Source organism: Neoarius graeffei, chromosome 24 (assembly GCF_027579695.1).
Source record: "Neoarius graeffei isolate fNeoGra1 chromosome 24, fNeoGra1.pri, whole genome shotgun sequence".
NCBI classification, from domain to species: domain Eukaryota; kingdom Metazoa; phylum Chordata; class Actinopteri; order Siluriformes; family Ariidae; genus Neoarius; species Neoarius graeffei.
In genome coordinates, this window is record NC_083592.1 from 31,071,830 (window position 1) to 31,094,524 (window position 22,695).

The 22,695-nt window shown below is 39.5% G+C and overlaps 1 protein-coding gene across 1 annotated transcript; it reads right to left on the reverse strand.

Annotated features, from left to right (window-relative positions):
• Positions 1-1,498: 1,498 nt before the first annotated feature.
• Positions 1,499-19,041, reverse strand: sh2d3cb (SH2 domain containing 3Cb). The gene is made up of 11 exons (XM_060907050.1): positions 18,923-19,041; positions 13,429-13,468; positions 12,579-12,707; positions 9,752-10,167; positions 9,585-9,661; positions 8,998-9,485; positions 3,931-4,046; positions 3,643-3,814; positions 3,453-3,564; positions 2,116-2,322; positions 1,499-1,873 (listed from the first exon to the last, which is right to left on the reverse strand). The coding sequence occupies exons 2-11, from the start codon at positions 13,453-13,455 to the stop codon at positions 1,704-1,706; spliced, it is 1,914 nt and encodes a 637-aa protein (XP_060763033.1). The 5' UTR covers positions 13,456-13,468; positions 18,923-19,041; the 3' UTR covers positions 1,499-1,703.
• Positions 19,042-22,695: the final 3,654 nt, after the last annotated feature.

Sequence of the window (22,695 nt, forward strand, 5' to 3'; positions counted from 1 at the left end):
TTGTCTTGCTGCATGACTCACCTTCTCTTGAGATTCAGTTCATGGACAGATGTCCTGACATTTTCCTTTAGAATTCGCTGGTATAATTCAGAATTCATTGTTCTATCAATGATGGCAAGCCGTCCTGGCCCAGATGCAGCAAAACAGGCCCAAACCATGATACTACCACCACCATGTTTCACAGATGGGATAAGGTTCTTATGCTGGAATGCAGTGTTTTCCTTTCTCCAAACATAACGCTTCTCATTTAAACCATAAAGTTCTATTTTGGTCTCATCCGTCCACAAAACATTTTTCCAATAGTCTTCTGGCTTGTCCACGTGATCTTTAGCAAACTGCAGATGAGCAGCAATGTTCTTTTTGGAGAGCAGTGGCTTTCTTCTTGCAACCCTGCCATGCACACTATTGTTGTTCAGTGTTCTCCTGATGGTGGACTCATGAACATTAACATTAGCCAATGTGAGAGAGGCCTTCAGTTGCTTAGAAGTTACCCTGGGGTCCTTTGTGACCTTGTCAACTATTACACCCCTTGCTCTTGGAGTGACCTTTGTTGGTCAACCACTCCTGGGGAGGGTAACAATGGTCTTGAATTTCTTCCATTTGTACACAATCTGTCTGAATGTGGATTGGTGGAGTCCAAACTCTTTAGAGATGGTTTTGTAACCTTTTCCAGCCTGATGAGCATCAACAACACTTTTTCTGAGGTCCTCAGAAATCTCCTTTGTTGGTGCCATGATACACTTCCACAAACATGTGTTGTGAAGATCAGACTTTGATAGATCCCTGTTCTTTAAATAAAACAGGGTGCCCACTCACACCTGATTGTCATCCCATTGATTGAAAACACCTGACTCTAATTTCACCTTCAAATTAACTGCTCATCCTAGAGGTTCAGATACTTTTGCCACTCACAGATATGCAATATTGGATCATTTTCCTCAATAAATAAATGACCAAGTGTAATATTTTTGTCTCATTTGTTTAACTGGGTTCTCTTTATCTACTTTTAGGACTTGTGTGAAAATCTGATGATGTTTGAGGTCATATTTATGCAGAAATATAGAAAATTCTAAAGCGTTCACAAACTTTCAAGCACCACTTTATAAACTTTAATTTATACTAGCTTCTGCTGTTCTGAATAGCATACAGTGGTTTTGTGTCTGTTTCAATAAATATTATTTATGTTGGTTAAAGCTGAAATGAACATAAGGAGTATTCTGTCTTTCAAATTTTATTTTGCAATAGTAAACTCAAAATACGTGACTTGGGTCAATCCGTTACTAAACAGTAAGAAGACATTTTCATTTAATCTTCAATTAAAACAAACAATACAACGATGCACAACTGAACTGGTTTAATTGGAGAGAAAAAGGGTTGTGACATCATAAAACAGGCATATATATGTATGTATACTGTAGGTTATGACAGTATAAATATAATTTATAAACCAATTTATAAAGAAATGATTGATTATCTAATATAAAATTAAACCAAAATAAATGTTAATTATACTCTGAAATACAAATCTGAATAGTATTCTTTATCTACATTATTTACAAACCCATATAAAAGTTTAAAAGAATTTGAAATGTTATTATTTCACCGTACAGAACTAGGTCATGCTACTCTATGGCATTCATCAAACAAAAAAATCCCCAAAACTGAAATATATACATTTCAGAGTGAGACATGTACAATATATATCATTCTGCCTGCTGAGAAGGTTCCAGTCTGTTGGACAGGGCTGTTAGCACTTTGTCAAATTTCTCATAGCGCTCCTCCCTGCTCGCCTCCGCTCCCCGGCTCCCCCACAGCAGACGCATCTGGAACTCAGTTAGGAAAACTTCTAGTACATCTGGTTGCTCATGGAAACCTGTAGGTAAGAAACGGACCTTAGTTCCACATTTAGAACATTCATACATCTGGAACCAATGTGGCAAACAAACAAACAAACAAACAAACAAACAAACAAACAAACAAACAAACAAACAAACAAACAAACAAAAAATACACATACTGAACATTTCATACACTTCTAGTAACAAACATATATGGAATTTCTTAAAAATATTATTGAATGTTTTAATGATATACATGGACTGAAGTTCTCCTTACCCTGTAGTTTTGCCTTGGCATTCGAACAGTAGGTCTCTCCGTGGCATGCGATGGTACGAGCAGAGTTTAAATGACACAGCACAGAGTCCATTCCAGAGTCGAGACTCTCCCAGGACTCAGACCCTTCAAGAATCAGAGTACTCTTCTCAAGCAGGAGCAACAGAGGGAGCACATGAGGGATAGTTGTCTCTGACGGGTCACAGAGCTCTAAAAAGAAAATATGAAGGGAGATTAAGTGAGTTAACCCTTCTGTTCAATCTGATAATCCTTAAATGTATTAACGTTACTGTTCCGTTTGAGCATAAATGACAACTTTTTAAGTCTTCCGAAAAGTGTAACAATATTAAATTACTAAATTACTACTAAATGGCTTTTCTATGATAAAACTTTGTGTATTGATTCATTTTGGTATTATATATATGTATAATAGAGATGATTTGCTGCTTCTTTTGCCAGGAGGGTAAAATGCAAGTCCGAATGAGTGGTAAAAAGTGAAAAATAATGCCATAATCATACATAAAATACACAATGATCTGTGTCCATCAATATTGTTTGCACTGCAAGTATTGCATATAACGGAATAGAAGACATGAAGGAGACATAATTAGTATTTAAATTAATTTTACATTTGCATCACAAATCAGAATAGATGCAATGACACAGTGGGACAACCACTTATAATTACACTCTTTAAAAAGCCAAATCGGGCCGGCACGGTGGTGTAGTGGTTAGCGCTGTCGCCTCACAGCAAGAAGGTCCAGGTTCGAGCCCCGTGGCCGGCGAGGGCCTTTCTGTGCAGAGTTTGCATGTTGTCCGCGTGGGTTTCCTCCGGGTGCTCCGGTTTCCCCCACAGTCCAAAGACATGCAGGTTAGGTTAACTGGTGACTCTAAATTGACCGTAGGTGTGAATGTGAGTGTGAATGGTTGTCTGTGTCTATGTGTCAGCCCTGTGATGACCTGGCGACTTGTCCAGGGTGTACCCTGCCTTTCGCCCGTAGTCAGCTGGGATAGGCTCCAGCTTGCCTGCGACCCTGTAGAACAGGATAAAGCGGCTAGAGATAATGAGATGAGATGAAAAAGCCAAATCTAAAACCCTTAAGGGTCGTTTAGTTGCCCTTCAGTTATTTGAACTAGAACCCTACAACAGAGTGTTTTCATATCAGAAAGGATTGCAAACCAGAAACCCTTTAGAACACCTTTGACAACACAACACTTCACAAAGCCTTCTTTTAAGAAGGTAGTCAACAGAACATTAAGGTTAAACAGAGAAAGACTGCAGAGAATAGGAGACAAAGCTAATTTTATGATTTTCAGTACATTACAGGGTTTGAGAATACCTTTTCCATCATTCATTCTCTTCAAAAAGGGCCTCAAGGTTTTCTCATACAGAACTGCACTTTCTGTGTATTTTTGCCTTAAAGCCATCCATGTCTCATCCAACCGAACAATCTAGAGATAGAACGGATGCGTTATATTTATTGGCTATTCAGTAATGCATTATTCTACTGTTGACAACTTTATCTCTACCTGTGGCAGTTCCAAGACTCTCATAACTGCAGCAAAACCAAACATGTTGCCCAGCCTAGTTTTCAGCTCAGACGCCAGTGAGATAATTCTGTGCAGTAGCGAGCCTCTTTCCTCCACACTGCCCGTGCAACCCAACAGCACCATAGCCAGCATGATGGACATGGTATAGAACCTGAAAAAAGGGAACTGTGTTTATTCAGTCCTGTTTATTTTCTTCTAAATGCATTTTAAAGTGCTTAGTTTGTGTCAGGGGCAAGGCACATTTTAGTACTGAGTGCGTTATTACACCTTTCCAGTAGGTCTTGTCGGAGATGGTGACCGTGTGGAAGTGTGAGCAGCTCCATTCCCGAACTCACAGCCATCCCTCTTGTACTCTCACCGGATAAATCCAATATGTGAGCAACCTGGATAATAAAATTCGTTTAACTAGTCTACTATGTGCAAGCATGGACCCAAATGTTTTACAAATCAAAGTGATATTTTTCAATAATTCTATTTAATTGTTGATATCCATTTCCTAGAATACCTACAGTGGTATTTTGTAATGCACCCATAAGCCGTAAGAACTGCATGACCCTTTATAATGCAATGCTGGATGATTTATAAGAAGCTTATATCAAAAGGTGACATTAGAGGATTTATGTAGACTTTACATAGAAGAGAAGATTGTAAATGTAAATTTTACCTATCTCTTGAAAGTTATTAATTTGTTTTTATCAATCATAGATTCATAAAGCTTTGAATTATCTCTGAAATATCCATCTCATTCCTGTCCATTCAGCTGATGCACAGGCTGCTTAAATAAACATGTCTGTATTACAGTGGCACATTATAGTAAAGTGATCATGTAAATGCTTCTATATGAAGCAGTAAAGACAGTCGCCAAAAGATAAAATGAAATTTCATTCCTTAAAACATGGCTGGGAATTAAAAAAATGCAAATACAGCAGATGTGAACAGTCTGTCCATGACGATAATCTAGGGCTGTTCTCTCTGATATCTTTTTTGTCACACAAAAACAAAGCGTCACACTTCATAAAACATTTTTTTTCATGAACTTTGATATAACATTTCGATAAATCCTACAGTACTGCAATCTAAAAGACTGATGCATTGCTTATCAATGTGTTTTAAAACGCTGAATTCTAAAGTGGATGAAATAAAGGTGTATAATGCTGAAAAGTGAAGCCCAGATCACCAAACTGCCTGGACTGTCAATATAAAATTGAAGTCTAAAGTTTGTGTCTTTGGTTTTTTTTTATCAAAAGGAATATATACTGGGGGCGGCACGGTGGTGTAGTGGTTAGCGCTGTCGCCTCACAGCAAGAAGGTCCTGGGTTCGAGCCCCGGGGCTGGCGAGGGCCTTTCTGTGTGGAGTTTGCATGTTCTCCCCGTGTCCGCGTGGGTTTCCTCCGGGTGCTCCGGTTTCCCCCACAGTCCAAAGACATGCAGGTTAGGTTAACTGGTGACTCTAAATTGACCGTAGGTGTGAATGTGAGTGTGAATGGTTGTCTGTGTCTATGTGTCAGCCCTGTGATGACCTGGCGACTTGTCCAGGGTGTACCCCGCCTTTCGCCCGTAGTCAGCTGGGATAGGCTCCAGCTTGCCTGCGACCCTGAAGAAGGATAAAGCGGCTAGAGATAATGAGATGAGATGAATACTGTATTGTAAGTACGAATGCATGCCTGAGGTGGACAGTAACGAAGTACATTTACTTGAGTACTGTACTTAAGTACACTTTTTAAGTATCTGCACTTTACTTGAGTATTATTTTTTTGGAAACTTATGACTTTAACTTCACTACATTTGAAAGACAAATATCGTACTTTTCACTCCACTACATTTCTATCAAGGTCCTCGTTACTCATTACTATGAAGCAGCTTTGAAAGTGGATTTTTTTTCTTTTCTTTTCTAAAACGTGACTGTTTTTTTCACAGATGACACTGAGACAGCCGATCAGTAATTACTAGGGTCACGTCACGTCCATAGTCTGTATAAAATCAAGTTCAGTGATTTCTCAGCAACATCATTTGAACATGATGAGTTGATGGCAGAATGGAAGGAGGCGGTTCTTCTGGAGAACACATGCACCCATGGCCCATGAACCCATGTTTCAGTTTTATGAACATTCATTTAGTTTTAAATGTTTGCTTTGTTTGCCGAAAACGAACCACATCACGGCCTACAAAAACTCGCTATCCAACCTGCGGAAGCATATTGAGGTATATATACGTTTTATTCCAAGAGAAAGCTTGCAGTGAAGTTGTCTGTGCTTTTAGAGCTAGCGATAACGTTGCAATAGCTATGCAGTCTAGTTAGTCGAATGACTTTCTATGGATTTGCCTGCCAAGCTGTCCACAGCTAACGTTTACACATAGCTAGTTAACTTGGACAGTTAGTTAGCATGTAAAAACGGAGTTACGCTAACATGAATAAAGTTAACTTATCTGAAGTGCTTTCAGAAATATGTTTTAGCATAATCTTGCCAAATAAACAATGTAGTCATCTTTCTTTTCTAGTAGCATTAGCTACCCAAAATGTTTTCGAGTTTGAAAAGAGTTTGCTAGCATGTCAGGTGGAGTTTCACTGACTAGCTAGCTTAACGTTAAACCACCATGATGGCACAGCATGCATTCATTTTGTAAATTCACATTTCTGTCTTTGGTAATAGTGTTAGGTTTTGTAAGCGTTGTGGCAATAATACAATGATGCATTGACAGAAAATGTACTTTTAATACTTAAGCATTTTTAAAAGTACTTCTGTACTTTAACTTAAGTAAAAATTTGACTGGACAACTTTCACTTGTATCGGAGTAACATTTGACCAAAGGGATCTGGACTTTGATTTAAGCAATGAAGAAGTTGGGTACTTTGTCCACCTCTGATGCATGCATGTATGTATGGATATACAAGACCATCCATTTTTCAAGTGATCAAAATTCAGGAACTTGTGACTTACAGGAGTTCCTTGTTGCCCAGGTGCCCCCTGTTAGATTGACTGTTTAAACAATTAATACCTCTGACTGTGAGCCCTGAGTTTCTTTTGTGAAGACTGCATTTGCTGTTAAAAAGGACAAACCAACATGAAGACCAGAGAGCTGTCTAGAAGAAAGAAGCAAGCCTTTTTGAAGCTGAGAAAAGAGGGAAAATCAAATCAGAGCCACTGCACAAGCATTGGGCATGGCCAATAAAACAATTTGGAATTTCCTGAAAAAGGAAGAAATCACTGGTGTACAAACAACCAGACGTTGAACAAGCCGGCCAAGGAAAATACCACCAGTTGATGACAAACATTGTAAGAATTGTGAATAAAAACCCCAAAACAACAGGCAGTGACATCATCAACAATCTCCAAAATGGCTGGGTTAACAGTATGATGATCCACTGTAAAAAAGACTTTAAGAGCAGAAATATAAAGACCATACCACAAGATGCACACCACTCATCAGCAGTAAGAATCTGAAGGCCAGACTGGAATTTGCAAAGACATTGCAAAGAGATGAGCCACAAAAGTTCTGGAACCAACATTAATTTCTGCCAAAGTGTTGAAAGGCCAAAGCATGGAGAAAGAAAAGATCAACTCATGCTTCAAAACATACAAGAAGCAGAATGAATTCAGAAGCCTACACAAACTTTCTGTCTGCCAGTTTACAGAGAAATGCATCCAATCTAATTGTGAAGAACTTAATCGTGGAGCAAGACAATGTCCCAAAACACACTGCCAACACAACAAAGGACTTCATCTGGGGAAAAAGTGGAAGGTTTTAGATGGGCCAAGTCAATCACCAGACCTTAACTCAGTTATGCATGCATTTCACCTCCTGAAGAAGAGACTGGAGGGAGAAACCTCCCAAAACAACTGAAAGAAGCTGTGGTATAAGCCTGGAAAAGCACCACAAAATAATAATGCAGAAGTTGCGTGATGTCAGTGGGTCTCCGGCTTGATACAGTTTTTAGAATATTCAACCAAATGTTAAGTATTAGTTAAAACTACAGTATCTGTTTCTATACTTTTGCTCACCAAAAAAATGGGTGTTCTTCCATTAAAGCTGTCATGTTCTGTGTTGGGGCGGCATGGTGCTGTAGTGGTTAGCACTGTCGCCTCACAGCAACAAGGTTCTGGGTTCAAGCCCAGTGGCCAGCGAGGCCCTTTCTGTGTGGAATTTGCATGTTCTCCCCGTGTCTGTGTGGGTTTCCTCCGGGTGCTCTGGTTTCCCTCACAGTCCAAAGACATGCAGGTTAGGCTAATTGGTGGCTCTAAATTGACCATAGGTGTGAATGTGAATGGTTGTTTGTCTCTATGTATCAGCCCTGTGATGATCTGGCGACTTGTCCAGGGTGTACCCCGCCTCTCGCCCATAGTCAGCTGGGATAGGCTCCAGCTTGCCCGTGACCCTACACAGGATAAGCGGTTACGGATAATGGATGGATGTTCTGTGTTGTTTAACACATCTCGATGTACATAAATATCATGTAATGAGAGCTGATATCGTCTCATATTCATCTTTTGCTCACAAAACTGTCTTCAGTGTATAACAAACAGAATCGAACTGGCCTTGCCATTTCAATATTATCAGAGGAGATTGTATTAATATTTAGTATAAATATGCAGGTGATTATAGAAAATTGCACATGCCGATTGGTCAAGAAACTCGGACTATTTCTCGATAATCACCTCAAGCGACTCGGCAAAATGGCAACCAATCACTTTGTCACTGTAAGTGAGGAAGAATTTCAAATTATGAAAGAAAATGCTCTTCCTAAAAGCACTAAAGACACTACGAAGTTTGGTCTAAAACTATTCAAAGGGAAGGTGGAGTTGTGATTTATTTTATCAATTTCAAAACAAAGTATTTTATGTGACTCGGCATAGATAAGTGACAAGTCTGTGCGCATGTCACAAGCTTACAAGTCTCTCATTACATTTAAGTGCTGCTTTTGAAGTTTGAAATAAATTATTTTTTATGATTATGATTTAAAAAAAAAAATCACCCGTGTATTTATACTAAAACTGTTATCCACCTCAGGCTCAGTGAATATCGGTTAATAATAACCTCAGCTTCGTCTTGGTTATTATTCACTGAGCCTTCAGTGAATAATTGTTAAATACCATTTCTCTGTTTTTTACTTGTGTTGATGAGGTAACATTTTAGAACCTAATACACCAAATGTCTTGTTGCTATAAATAATTTTTTTTGTTTTCTTAATTCTAAAGGTATGTAAGGTTGTGTCCACATATTTTTGACCATATTATATATATATATATATATATATATATATATATATATATATATATATATATATATACACACACACACATACATACAGAGTATGGGCACTATGAACAGTCCTACCATGCAGTCGATTTTGGTGATGTGCATGGCCATCGTCTTTGTATCAGCATCTACAAGCACCTCCTTTGCACTCCTTAACACTCTTGCTTCTAGTGGTTTATTTTCTGCAGGGAGCAGTGGTGACTGGTACATGCTAGGTCTGAAACTGGAGGCTGTTTCAATTATAAATGGCATTAAATAATCCTCATTGTCCTCGTCCATGAAGCCTGGCACTGTCTGTTCCTCTTGTCCACTGAATGGTGACTCTATATGAGCAAGGCTGTGTGGATAAAGGCCTGTGTTGGACTGGAGATCACTGGAGTCTGCAGTAGTGCTTTGACAAGAATTAGCACTGGGAGACCACGTGCCGTCTGTAGGCTCCAAATAGATGACAGCACTCTCAGTTGGAGAAGTACAAAGGTGCATGTCTTTGGGTGGTTGCAAAACTGGCGACGAAGGGACGACAACAAACTTCCTATTGCGTGATGGATGACTTCTGCGTCTGTAAACTAAAAACAGAGGGGACAGATTTTACAGTCTAAAACACGGGTTACATATTTGAGCATGTTTTGTACACTTTAACACCATGGACCACAGATAACACATACGTGTGTTCAGAGGGGTTGGGGATGATGTCACTACAACACGCTGTTCCAAGCTTCCAACGAAGCTCTTGACTGCCTCCCTGTGAGAAAAGAGTGAAATAACACCAAAATATCACTTGAACCATCTGATCAGTGCATATTTTATTACTTTATGAAAAGGTTCAGCTCACCTTTGAGGGTTTATTAACTCAAATGCCAGAGCCTCTGTCAGTCCTAGACTTCCCTTCCTGTGCACGGGTGAGTTTAATGGCGTCCCCTCCTTACTACTCTGACCAAACATTGTCTCCAGATAATGCAGTGGTACAGTTCTGTTGACCGGGGAAATCGCATGTGCACCGCTGTGTTGGGTAAGCGGTGTCTGACCGCCCACATAGAAATGGACCAATGCTGGAATGGAATCAAACTGCTCTCCTTCCAGAACATACTGCATTCGTGTGTATGTATCACTGGATCTGAGCAGAACTTTGCCGATCAAGAAGTGGAGAGGTTTCTGATTCCAGCGGCAAGTTAGGACGTAATCTCCCAAAGTGGTCAAAGAATCACGAATCAGGAAATCCCCATCCTGTAGCACCAGAGACTCTGAAACCTGTGGTGCAAAAAACATGGAAACAATCTCCAACAGGTCCCAAAATATACATAAGTTTGGCTTCCTCATGATTTTTAAATGGAAAGAAAGAAACATTTACAATTTATTGTGTGTGTATCCTGCACCAAGGCCACAATCCAAAACAGGGTAAAAGCATCCATCCATCCATCTATCCATCCATTATCTGTAGCCGCTTATCCTGTTCTACAGGGTCGCGGGCAAGCTGGAGCCTATCCCAGCTGACTATGGGTGAGAGGTGGGGTACACCCTAGACAAGTTGCCAGATCGTCACAGGGCTGACACATAGACACAGACAACCATTCACACTCACGGTCAATTTAGAGCCACCAATTAGCCTAACCTGCATGTCTTTAGACTGTGGGGAAAACCAGAGCACCCGGAGGAAACCCACACAGACACGGGGAGAACATGCAAATTCCACACAGAAAGGCCCCCGTCGGCTGCTGGGCTCGAACCCAGAACCTTCTTGTTGTGAGGTGACAGTGCTAACCACTACACCGCCCAGGGCAAAAGCAACAGAACAAAATTTTGAAAATAGGCTTTGCTATCTCATCATCCAGACTTCATCTGAAGAATGACGTCTGACAAAATTATAACAGATACATGAGCAAATATTTGCAAAGCATTCCGGTAGAATTATACCAGAAATATCAGGAAGTCATGACAAGGGATGATATGGTGGCTGATTATTGCAACTGGAAGGACACAAACGTTGCTCAGAGAATACTTAAAAGGTTGGATACAGTTTCCCTATAAAGCAACCTTGGGTTTGTGAAAGGCGCTATATAAATAATAATAATAATCTCATCTCATTATCTCTAGCCGCTTTATCCTTCTACAGGGTCGCAGGCAAGCTGGAGCCTATCCCAGCTGACTACGGGCGAAAGGCGGGGTACACCCTGGACAAGTCGCCAGGTCATCACAGGGCTGACACATAGACACAGACAACCATTCACACTCACATTCACACCTACGGTCAATTTAGAGTCACCAGTTAACCTAACCTGCATGTCTTTGGACTGTGGGGGAAACCGGAGCACCCGGAGGAAACCCACGCGGACACGGGGAGAACATGCAAACTCCACACAGAAAGGCCCTCGCCGGCCACGGGGCTCGAACCCAGGACCTTCTTACTGTGAGGCGACAGCGCTAACCACTACACCACCGTGCCGCCCAATAATAATAATAATAATAATATAAAAGCAGAGAGTAGGCACACAAGTGTGGAATAAATCATAACAGGATATGATGTTATAGGAAAAATAACAAAAATAGGACAGGGTGATGCAACAAAGTGAAGTTATTGTTACCACCCTGAAGTTCATTATTTTCCTGCAATGTTTTATTCCTCATATATTCCAGCAATTTCCCAAGTATTACAATTTTTTTGTTTTGTTAACAAACAGCACATCATACTTTTAACCATTTATAGTTACATTTGTTGTGAAGTATTAGATTCCTGTTATCACCATATTACATCAGCTATAAACACTCTTTCCTTCAATAGTCTCTCTCTTTTTTTCTCTCTCTTGAAGTTAAGAAAATGCAGCATGCTACCAAGAAAAAAAAGAACGTGCAACCTCTGTCCTGAAGACGGCAGAATATTCATGGCAGAATATATACGGACTGTTACAAAGAGCGGATATGAGACATATGATAAATGTTAAATAAACATCTCCTCAAGGAAAAATTCACCATTTCCATGATTATGAACAATACATTATTTCATCAGTTTATTGTTAGTCTTAGATTATGTATCATATCCACCATACAAGTCTCTGTAAATGCCTCGCTACTATAGAAACGATGACATATCCGAAAGAGCGCGTTAAAATAAATATAGGAGTTGAATTACAGCTGTAACTATTGTCAGAGCGGTACTCATTCTCGTCTCATTATCTCTAGCCGCTTTATCCTGTCCTACAGGGTCGCAGGCAAGCTGGAGCCTATCCCAGCTGACTACGGGCGAAAGGCGGGGTACACCCTGGACAAGTCGCCAGGTCATCACAGGGCTGACACATAGACACAGACAACCATTCACACTCACATTCACACCTACGGTCAATTTAGAGTCACCAGTTAACCTAACCTGCATGTCTTTGGACTGTGGGGGAAACCGGAGCACCCCAGAGCAGTACTGTTATAGAAAATGTTTCCAGACTTTCAGATCAGAAATGAGAATTTTAATCAATTATAATCAGAATTAAGAATTCAACAGTGCTGCGGCACAAAATGTTTATATTAAACGTTTGGATTTTTCCACTCTTATTATCTAACATTTACTATTTGAGATGGTAAAGCCATGTCTGGAAAACTGGTCAAATTCATTTCAAGTCAAATAAAAGCTAAAACCTTGGCTAATATAATTCCAGTGTAAAGATCTGACGCACCTCCCAAGGTATACGTCCATGGTACCAGCCATGACTTTGTATGTTGTGGCTGCTGAGTTTCAGCTCTTCCTCCAGCTCTTTCCTCAGCCTCTCTGATGTGGTGTCCAACAGGCACATCTCTTTTGAAAACTTCCAGAAGAGAAAAAAATAAAGATCATGTCTTGAAACCATTTCTCCAAAAGAAACCAGAAGATCTGTGCTTGTTTAAGTTCACTGGAGCAAGGCTATCCTCCTCACGGACAGGCTCCTTGCATTTACAGTACTAGCCAGTTGTTATGGTGACATCATTGTGTTACACTAGTTAACAGACCAAAAGATCACTGAAGCAGTAAGTTATCTAAAAGATCATTACATGGACTCATTCAAGGTTCACAAAAGAGGATTGCTCTGTACCCTAAAACAAAGGTATGTTGATATATATCAATGCTGAACACTAATTTTGTGAGAATTTAAACTGTGAGAACACGCCTTAAAGGCTGATGAACTGTTATGTCGACAAAAAGATCCCAGACAGTACTGTTGAGAAGAATCATCAGTGCTCCTAAGATGAGGACTCCACGCATAAAAGCCAGTATCGCACTTTTTCAGTTACAATAAAAGAAGCACATCAACAGAGAGTGGTTGTCTGTAGAAACCCAGTCTGACTACAAGCATTCTGAGCATACTGGCAATGATCCAAGCCCTTTTGTGTCACGCATCTTAACTCAATTAGTCTTACTGCTCAGTTCTCAGATTCTTCCTTGTATCTGAGGCTGTGTGAAGGAATTTCAGGACAACAAACACTTAACAGTTTCCCTTAGATGCTAAAAATCTGAATATAAAACTGGAAAAAGAAAGAATAAACACTCACCATTACATATTCACCTCTGTTTTCCATGAAATCCAAATGACTATGGACAAGGAAAAAAAAAAGTTAACATAGATTTTATACACAATGTTACTGAACACAGTAATATCAGAAAAATACTGCAATAAGTCTATTCATAAGCCTATTTGCACATCTTCGTGCAGGCTTGAGAATGTTCTGCATGAGGATGCCAGGTGGCTGCAGGACAGGAAATTGTCTGAGGAACAGGCTGTGCTGCTCTTTCCCATGACCATTTGGATCCTATGTGCATCAGGGACTGCCTTGCGTAATGTAGTACATTTATAGTTTTAGCCAGTGTTGTTAGACACACACACATGTAACAGCCCCAGTAACAGCCATGATCTTTCTCAAACTTACACACACACACACACACACACACACTGGTCTTACTAATTTTGTGAGGACCTTCCACTGTATTAATAATTTTTAATGTAGCTAATTAATGTTATGCTATACCTAAATATGATACTAACGTTAAACTCAATAGCTATAATAATAATAATAATAATAATAATAATTTTTTTTATTAATCCCTTATACATAGGTATATCCATCCATTATCTGTAGCTGCCCAACATTAATAATCTAAAATTTGGCTGGATATATAGTATATATATATATATATATATATATATATATATATATATATATATACACACACATACAATAAAGCTATATAAAAATACGAAATTGTGTTAAGAAAAAAAATAAATCTGAATACATAAATATGTAAATATAAAAAAATTAAATCAAAACCTATCCTAATTTGAGCTTAAAAAGTAAAAAGAGAGAGAGAAAAAAAAATCTAATAAATAAATAAGCAAACAAATAAATAATTTTATTAATCTCTTATACATAAGTACATTGGCGGCACGGTGGTGTAGTGGTTAGCGCTGTTGCCTCACAGCAAGAAGGTCTGGGTTCGAGCCCCGTGGCCGGCGAGGGCCTTTCTGTGTGGAGTTTGCATGTTCTCCCCGTGTCCACGTGGGTTTTCTCTGGGTGCTCCGGTTTCCCCCACAGTCCAAAGACATGCAGGTTAGGTTAACTGGTGACTCTAAATTGACCGTAGGTGTGAATGTGAGTATGAATGGTTGTCTGTGTCTATGTGTCAGCCCTGTGATGACCTGGTGACTTGTCCAGGGTGTACTCCGCTTTTCGCCCGTAGTCAGCTGGGATAGGCTCCAGCTTGCCTGCGACCCTGTAGAACAGGATAAAGCGGCTAGAGATAATGAGATGAGACACACACACAATAAAGCTATATAAAAATACGAAATTGTGTTAAGAAAAAAAAATCTGAATATGTAAATATATATATAAAAAATTTTTTTAATGAAAACCTATCCTAATTTGAGCTTATAAAGTAAAAAGAGAGAGAAAAACAAACAAACAAACAAAAAATACATTTAAAAAAAGGGCTCCTTTAGATTTTTTCTTTTCAAGTTCCTGTAAAATAAAACAGTTTTCCTTATGGAGTTTTTTGTTTGTTGTGTTTTCCCCCCCCAAAAGGTTAGAAATAGCTGACATTTGATTTTGTGATTGCATCTGGTCCCCACCAAGACATAAAAACACACACACACACACACACACACACACACACACACACACACACACACACACACACACAATGTAAGGGACTGGCTGGATACTTCTGAGATTACGACATTTCTTTTACGGAGTTTTATAACCAAACGAAGACGGAGTTCGGTTTAAAAAAAGGAATGCACTTGATTCCCTGCCAGCGTTGGAAAATATTCAACACTTTACAGATGTGTTTGGAGAAAGCTGCGCTCAGTCCTGCCATAAACACAGCATAAACAAGCAAAGCTCTGCATGACCTATGAGGTAAAATGTGAAATAGCAGCAGTGTCATCTCTGACGCTCAATGGCTAAGTTAAGGATGTCTTTTCTGTCACAGGCAGAATATGACACAGAATGTGTGCAGTACAGCTGTCACCTTTACAGTTAGCAGGCTGAGGAATGAATATCACCCTGACACCATGGTCACTGTAAAGGAAAGTTTGTGAGTAAATAAATCAAAGCTCCAAGTCAAATGTGTCATGTGTGTAAACGGTTACAAGCTTGGGCTTTTCACCAAGGACATCCCAGAGTGTTCTCATCTACACAAAACTTATTGAGGGACACTTTCTGCATCCTGCACCAGCACTTTTCTCACTCTCTATTTTTACTTAAGTACATTACAGTTCCCTGGACACACATATCAGATTCTCATTCCTGCTTACAGCTCCCATATGAGACGCTACTGGCGACCCCCCAAACAGCATTACCACCCCAGCCAGTATACGTGATGATCTATATTGTACGGTATATAGTCTTAGATGCCTTATTTTTAGTACAAACTTTTATAGATTTTTATTTTAGGACTTCTACATTATCGAGTGAGTACTAAAACGTTTCAGATTTCCAAACATTAGTTTTCAAGCACAAAATGAAATGTTACAGAAAAATGTTTGTATGTTAGTAAAGAGAGCAGCATGTTAAATAAGAGGCACGTTTCAGCTAAAAAAAAAAAAAAAACATAATGAAGGCGACTGGGTTTTGCTGCAAAAATAAGAAGTAAGTATGATGGTCAAAGTGTCCAGAAGAACTGTAGTTGGTTCTGTAAGATAGTAAAATTTACAGCTCAACTCCTTATAAAACTGCACTCATTGTACCTGAGACTACTAGAGCGGCGGCTACAATGATCGACAGTCCATAATTATCGACACATTTTCAGATTTAGCAATAAAAAACAATTTTGCAAAGGTGAGTTTCAGTTACAACAGTTATTATTGGTTAATTAATCAACCGGAAGACCCCACCCCCTCGCCCTTTGATCTTGTCGTCTGATGACACAGCTCGTTACCAGAGATGGATTTTTTTTAAGCACGATCAGCAATTTGAGGAAAACCCGGACGTCATCATTGCAGGTAAGCATGGTGGAAAGATCATGGACATGTTTTCACTTATTAAATTCACTGATATTTCATGATCACCTTGTCGAAACCTACTTTGTTTCTTACTCCTTCAGTCACCATTTTGTATCTAAACGCGCGTTTGAGAGGTCACGTGAGGTGTCGATAATAGTGATCACTTTCACCGGTGTCCACCATCATCGACACCCTGTGGAATTAAGTGACATTTACAACTGTTATGGATCGATCTTTGTGTAACATTGTTGAAGTAGATGAAGTACTTTAAAAAAATAAAAGTGCTGTGATTTATAATAATTTTTTCTAATTCATAACAGAATGGAATGTTTATAGTGTGTTTGGAATCCGATTGCAATAAATAGAATTAGAGCATAATTAAATTCCTAGCATATAAAAAAATTACATGCTTGAAATATTCAGATTTTTTGATTCCATTCAGAAAATATTTTTTGCAGTTTGTTGTAAATATCTACCACATATTACAATATCAGTAGACATTTTATATTTTGTTCGAGGAATGACATGCGACCTTTGACCTGGATTTTCATGCGGTTACAATGTCAAGTGCCTGTTGATATTTACTGGTAAACTACAAAACTAGAAATTAATACAAACAACAATGAATGATTAACAAAATGTGATCTACGAAAATACTTAGAAAGTGGGAAGAAAGTGGAACAAAAAGATTTTCTGACGCAGGTTAAACATTATCAGTTTATTTGTTTACAAACATTAGAATTACTTCCTCATTTATGTAAACACCGACATCCATATCTCATCTCATCTCATTATCTCTAGCCGCTTTATCCTGTTCTACAGGGTTGCAGGCAAGCTGGAGCCTATCCCAGCTGACTACGGGCGAGAGGCGGGGTACACCCTGGACAAGTCGCCAGGTCATCACAGGGCTGACACATAAACACAGACAACCATTCACACTCACATTCACACCTACGGTCAATTTAGAGTCACCAGTTAACCTAACCTGCATGTCTTTGGACTGTGGGGGAAACCGGAGCACCCGGAGGAAACCCACGCGGACACGGGGAGAACATGCAAACTCCACACAGAAAGGCCCTCGCAGGCCACGGGGCTTGAACCCGGACCTTCTTGCTGTGAGGCGACAGTGCTAACCACTACACCACCGTGCCACCCCGTCACGTTATCTGATACGCTAAATAATCGTGAATCAGTTCATTTTTTCCCAGTGGAAGTTTGAGTAATTATTCATGCACAATTTACATACTGAAAGTCTTTTCTACTTTTGCAACGACCAAAAGATCGTTAAGATGTCGATAATTGTAGCTGCAGCTCTATTATTTATTTTTTTAAAGCAAATTGTCATCACACCAAATGTTGCCTTTTTAAATGTAGAAACATTTAATTACATTTTTTGAAGACACCTATGTTCTTCTTTGCACACACACACACACACACACACACACACACACAATTGTGCAAAAGTCTTAGGCACCCAATTTTTTTTCAATTTTTGATTTCTATTTTATGACTTCTACATTATCGAGTCAGTACAAAAACATTTTAGAGTCCAAACGTTCATTTTCCAATACGAAATTAAATGTTACAAAAAAAAAGTTTGTACCTGAGCAGCAGATTCCATAAGAGAGCACTTTTCAGATTAAAAAAGAAAACATAATGAAGGCTGGGTTTTGGTGCAAAATGAAGAAGCGAGTGTGACAGTCAAAGTGTCCAGAAGAACTGTGGCTGGTTCTGTAAGATGCTCAGTAAAACCTACAGCTCATTTCCTTATTAAACTGCACTCACTGTACCTGAGACTACTCTATCTATCTATCTATCTATCTATCTATCTATCTATCTATCTATCTATCTATCTATCTATCTATCTACACACATACATACATACACACACACACACACACACACACATACATATATATATATATATATATATATATATATATATATATATATATATATATATATATATATAAAATATTTTTTTAAGCAAAGGGTCGTCTGACACCAAATATTGACTTTATTTCATTTATTATGACTTACTGCTTACTGTTTATAGTAAGCAGTAAGTCATAAAGTCATTCAATTTAAATGTTGAAACATTTAATTATTTTTTTAAGCCATTTTTGGTCTACAGCATTTCTTTACTTACACACACACACACACACACACACACACACACACACACACACCTTTGGTCAGTCTGTAATTCCAGAGTATTGCAACATCCTCATGTTACGAAAACAAGTTTTCAAAAACAAGATCAGATGAAGGATTACCACATAAATTCCAGAAGTTTCTGCTCTCCATATTATTCAAAACACCAGTTACTCACAGCTGTATTCGCTGTCAGTTACTCACAGCTGTATTCGCTGTCCGTTACTCACAGCTGTATTCGCCCTCAGTTACTCACAGCTGTATTCGCCCTCAGTTACTCACAGCTGTATTCGCTCTCAGTTACTCACACGCCCGTCTGTTGCGCAGTGATTATATGACTGCTAAAGGTTAAACTAATGCGATTAAATATCAGGATTTACAGTTCAGGATCTTACCTTAGGGAATAATAAAACGAGTCGGTAGAGTTTGATGAAGCGCCGCTGGTAATGTCATGGTCAGGTGGAGAGGCGGTGGTGTTCTCTCACAGCTCTCACACTTGTTGCGCGGCACTTCTTCCAACCCCGCCAGTGACGTCACTCCGAGAGCACAGGGGGCGGGGTTAACGCTGCTCGCGAGCACCGCTATTGGTTGCCTCGAAAGACTAAGACTGTCACTGTACTATAATAATAAATCGAGTAAGGTAATAAATAATAGAGGCAGTGCTCTGTTGGCATATCATTCAATACACGATTATGTGGTTTGGACGTAGGCATTGTGATTTATTTAGTTTTGTCAAAGCTTTCTATCTATCTATCTATCTATCTATCTATCTATCTATCTATCTATCTATCTATCTATCTATCTATCTATCTATCTATCTATCTATCTATCTAAGATAAGATAAGATAAGATAAGATAAGATAAGATAAGATAAGATAGCCTTTTATTATCCCACAAAGAGAATTTTACATTGTTACAGCAGCAAAAGAGCAGCAAAATATAGAAAGAAAAAAAGACAAGGCAGTGAAAGAGTAGTGCAAAAAGTACTAAGTATACAAAAAAGGTATATATAAAAGAAATAAACGACAAATTTAAAGATAAAATGAACAAATTTGCATAAATTATCTATCTATCTATCTATCGATGATGATCCATTCATCTAGCCCAGTGGCGTGCACAGACATTTTGGGGGGCAAGTGCTCTGGGGGGAAAAAAGGGCACTTTTTTTGCACATGTGGAACACCTTATTATAAAAGTCTGAGATTTAACCCTCCTCTTGTGTTCGGGTCGCCACTGACCCGTTTTAGTTTTTAAAGGTGTAAAACAACCACTTAATGCTAATTTATTACATCAAGGCTTTTTGACTTTGCCAGGAATCTCTAGTTGAACAAAATAGAAAAAGAAATTTTTGTTTTCCTAAATCTGAAAATGGTCTAGCAAAAAATATAATATGTGCAGTTGTTTCTGTATGCGACGGGCTACTTCACGACAAAATAATTACAGCTTGGGCTTAGAGGGCAAACAATACATTTTCACTCGATTCATGTGTTACCTGGCTGGTGGGGCAGGGGAAGAGCTGACTGACTGCCCGATGTGTTGTCTGCGCTACGACAAGGCCGTGGCTTCCAGGACGCTATGCTGCTGCAACCTCACATTGAATGCACTGCACGCTTGTTCACGTGACAGAGCAAGAGAGACAGAGGTCCGGTGTGTGTGCAGAGGGGGCACACATCGGGACATTATTTTCACACACGCTTTTAATGACGTGGCTTTTCTAAAAGATCATGTCGACATTGGCCTCAGTAAACTGTAAAAAAAAAAAATTCAAAAGGGCACTTTTTTGGACAGAGGGCAGAGGGGCAGATTCTAGCCACTTTACCCTGTTCTACAGGGTCGCAGGCAAGCTGGAGCCTATCCCAGCTGACTACGGGCGAAAGGCGGGGTACACCCTGGACAAGTCGCCAGGTCATCACAGGGCTGACACATAGACACAGACAACCATTCACACTCACATTCACACCTACGGTCAATTTAGAGTCACCAGGGGGTGTCGTGGCTCGGATGGCTAGGGCGCCGTGCCGTGGGTCCGGGGACCTGGGTTCGATTCCCGATCCCTCCCCGTCTCTCTCTCCCGCTCATTTCCTGTCTCTCTACACTGTCCTATCCAAAAAAGAAAAAAAAAATTTAGAGTCACCAGTTAACCTAACCTGTATGTCTTTGGACTGTGGGGGAAACCAGAGCACCCGGAGGAAACCCACGGGGAGAACATGCAAACTCCACACAGAAAGGCCCCCGTCGACCACTAGGCTCAAACCCAGGACCTTCTGGCTGTGAGGCGACAGTGCTAACCACCAGGGGCGGAGATAGGATTTTTGAACTGGGGGGGACTGAGCTGTCAGCAAATGATTCCATTTTGTGTGTATATATATATATATAGTGTGTATGTATACATGTGTGTGTGTATATATATATATATATATATATATATATACACATACACACACACACACACTACCATTCAAAAGTTTGGGGTCACTTTGAAATGTCCTTATTTCTGAAAGAAAAGCACTGTTCTTTTCAATGAAGATCACTTTAAACTAATCAGAAATCCACTCTATACATTGCTAATGTGGTAAATGACTATTCTAGCTGCAAATGTCTGGTTTTTGGTGCAATATCTCCATAGGTGTATAGAGGCCCATTTCCAGCAACTATCACTCCAGTGTTCTAATGGTACAATGTGTTTGCTCATTGCCTCAGAAGGCTAATGGATGATTAGAAAACCCTTGTACAATCATGTTAGCACAGCTGAAAACAGTTTAGCTCTTTAGAGAAGCTATAAAACTGACTTTCCTTTGAGCAGATTGAGTTTCTGGAGCATCACATTTGTGGGGTCAATTAAATGCTCAAAATGACCAGAAAAATGTCTTGACTATATTTTCTATTCATTTTACAACTTATGGTGGTAAATAAAAGTGTGACTTTTCATGGAAAACACAAAATTGTCTGGGTGACCCCAAACTTTTGAACGGTAGTGTGTATACATGTTATTTCACCTCCCTCACTGCCATCACCAGGAACTACCTGCAGGCCAGGACAATGATAACATTTTAACATAGCCTATGGAAATCCAAAGTTTACACATTATCATCACGCACAGAAATTGCAAAACTGCAAAACTAGTTTTAAAACCGCTAAGTTCCAACTGTTAACCATAGTGAGAGGCTGGGATACGTGTGTGTGTGTGTGTGTGTGTGTGTGTGTGTGTAAAGTGTAAACCAGTGCATCCTGACTTTCTAACTATGCCTGTGTGTTGCATGAGCGGCAGTCAGTGAACAACTCTTCGCAAAGTTTCCTTATGAAACAATATGCTCACTGAAATTATGGCAGGGAACGCCAGATTAAACATTAAAACTGCCTTCTGAGCACTGTATCTACAGGCTACCACCGAAAGAAGGAGGCTACCAGAAAGGCTTCTCTACTCCGTACGATTTTACTTTCACTACGACATTACTTTGAACAGACTATCAAAAAATTGCAAGGCGGTATGATAAAGTAAGGCACAGTTTACTTACAGTCTTTTTTTTTTTTTAAAACGATGCAATCGTTTTCTGCCTTTTGGCACCCTTCATCATGCCGTGTTGGGGTCCTGAACTAGGAGGAGCTGTCCCCGATATGCCTGTCAAACTTGTTGTGGGTAACCATAGCAACCAAGCTCGAGCTCGCAACCTGTGCAGTCTGCGCAGTTGCAGCTATATACACTGCTGTGCACCTCAATAAACCGAATGGTAATTAGTCTTTTGATTTTTCCGTGAGGTTTGCCTTATGCAAAGAAAGACAGCATGGACGTTTTTTCCTCCCTATAAGTGGGGGGGACCGAACGAGGTGAATTTAAATCTGGGTGGGACGAATCCCCCCCGTCCCCCCCTCTATCTGCGCCCGTGCTAACCACTACACCACCGTGCCGCCCATGATGATGATTATTATTATTGCTAGCATATTTTGTCCTATTTCCCCCTTCTTATTAGCAATGTTATTTCTTTTTCTTTTTAACATTTTTACCATAGCTGGTGTTGAGTGCTATATATAGAGTGATAGATACATTCCATTCAACTAGCATGATACTGAATGAGTCAAAGACCAATTCAATATCATGCTAACTGAATGAAGACTTTATTTGTCACATGCACACTCAAGCACAGTGAAATTCATTCTCTGTATTTAACCC

Excerpts from the sequence above, each read along its gene's own strand:
- sh2d3cb (XM_060907050.1), bottom strand. The coding sequence starts at position 13,455 with ATGGAAAACAGAGGTGAATATGTAATG. Across the intron at positions 9,662-9,751 it reads GAGTTAATAAACCCTCAAAG|GGAGGCAGTCAAGAGCTTCG; the intron begins GTGAGCTGAACC and ends CTTTTCTCACAG. Across the intron at positions 2,323-3,452 it reads GAGAATGAATGATGGAAAAG|AGCTCTGTGACCCGTCAGAG; the intron begins GTATTCTCAAAC and ends TTTTCTTTTTAG.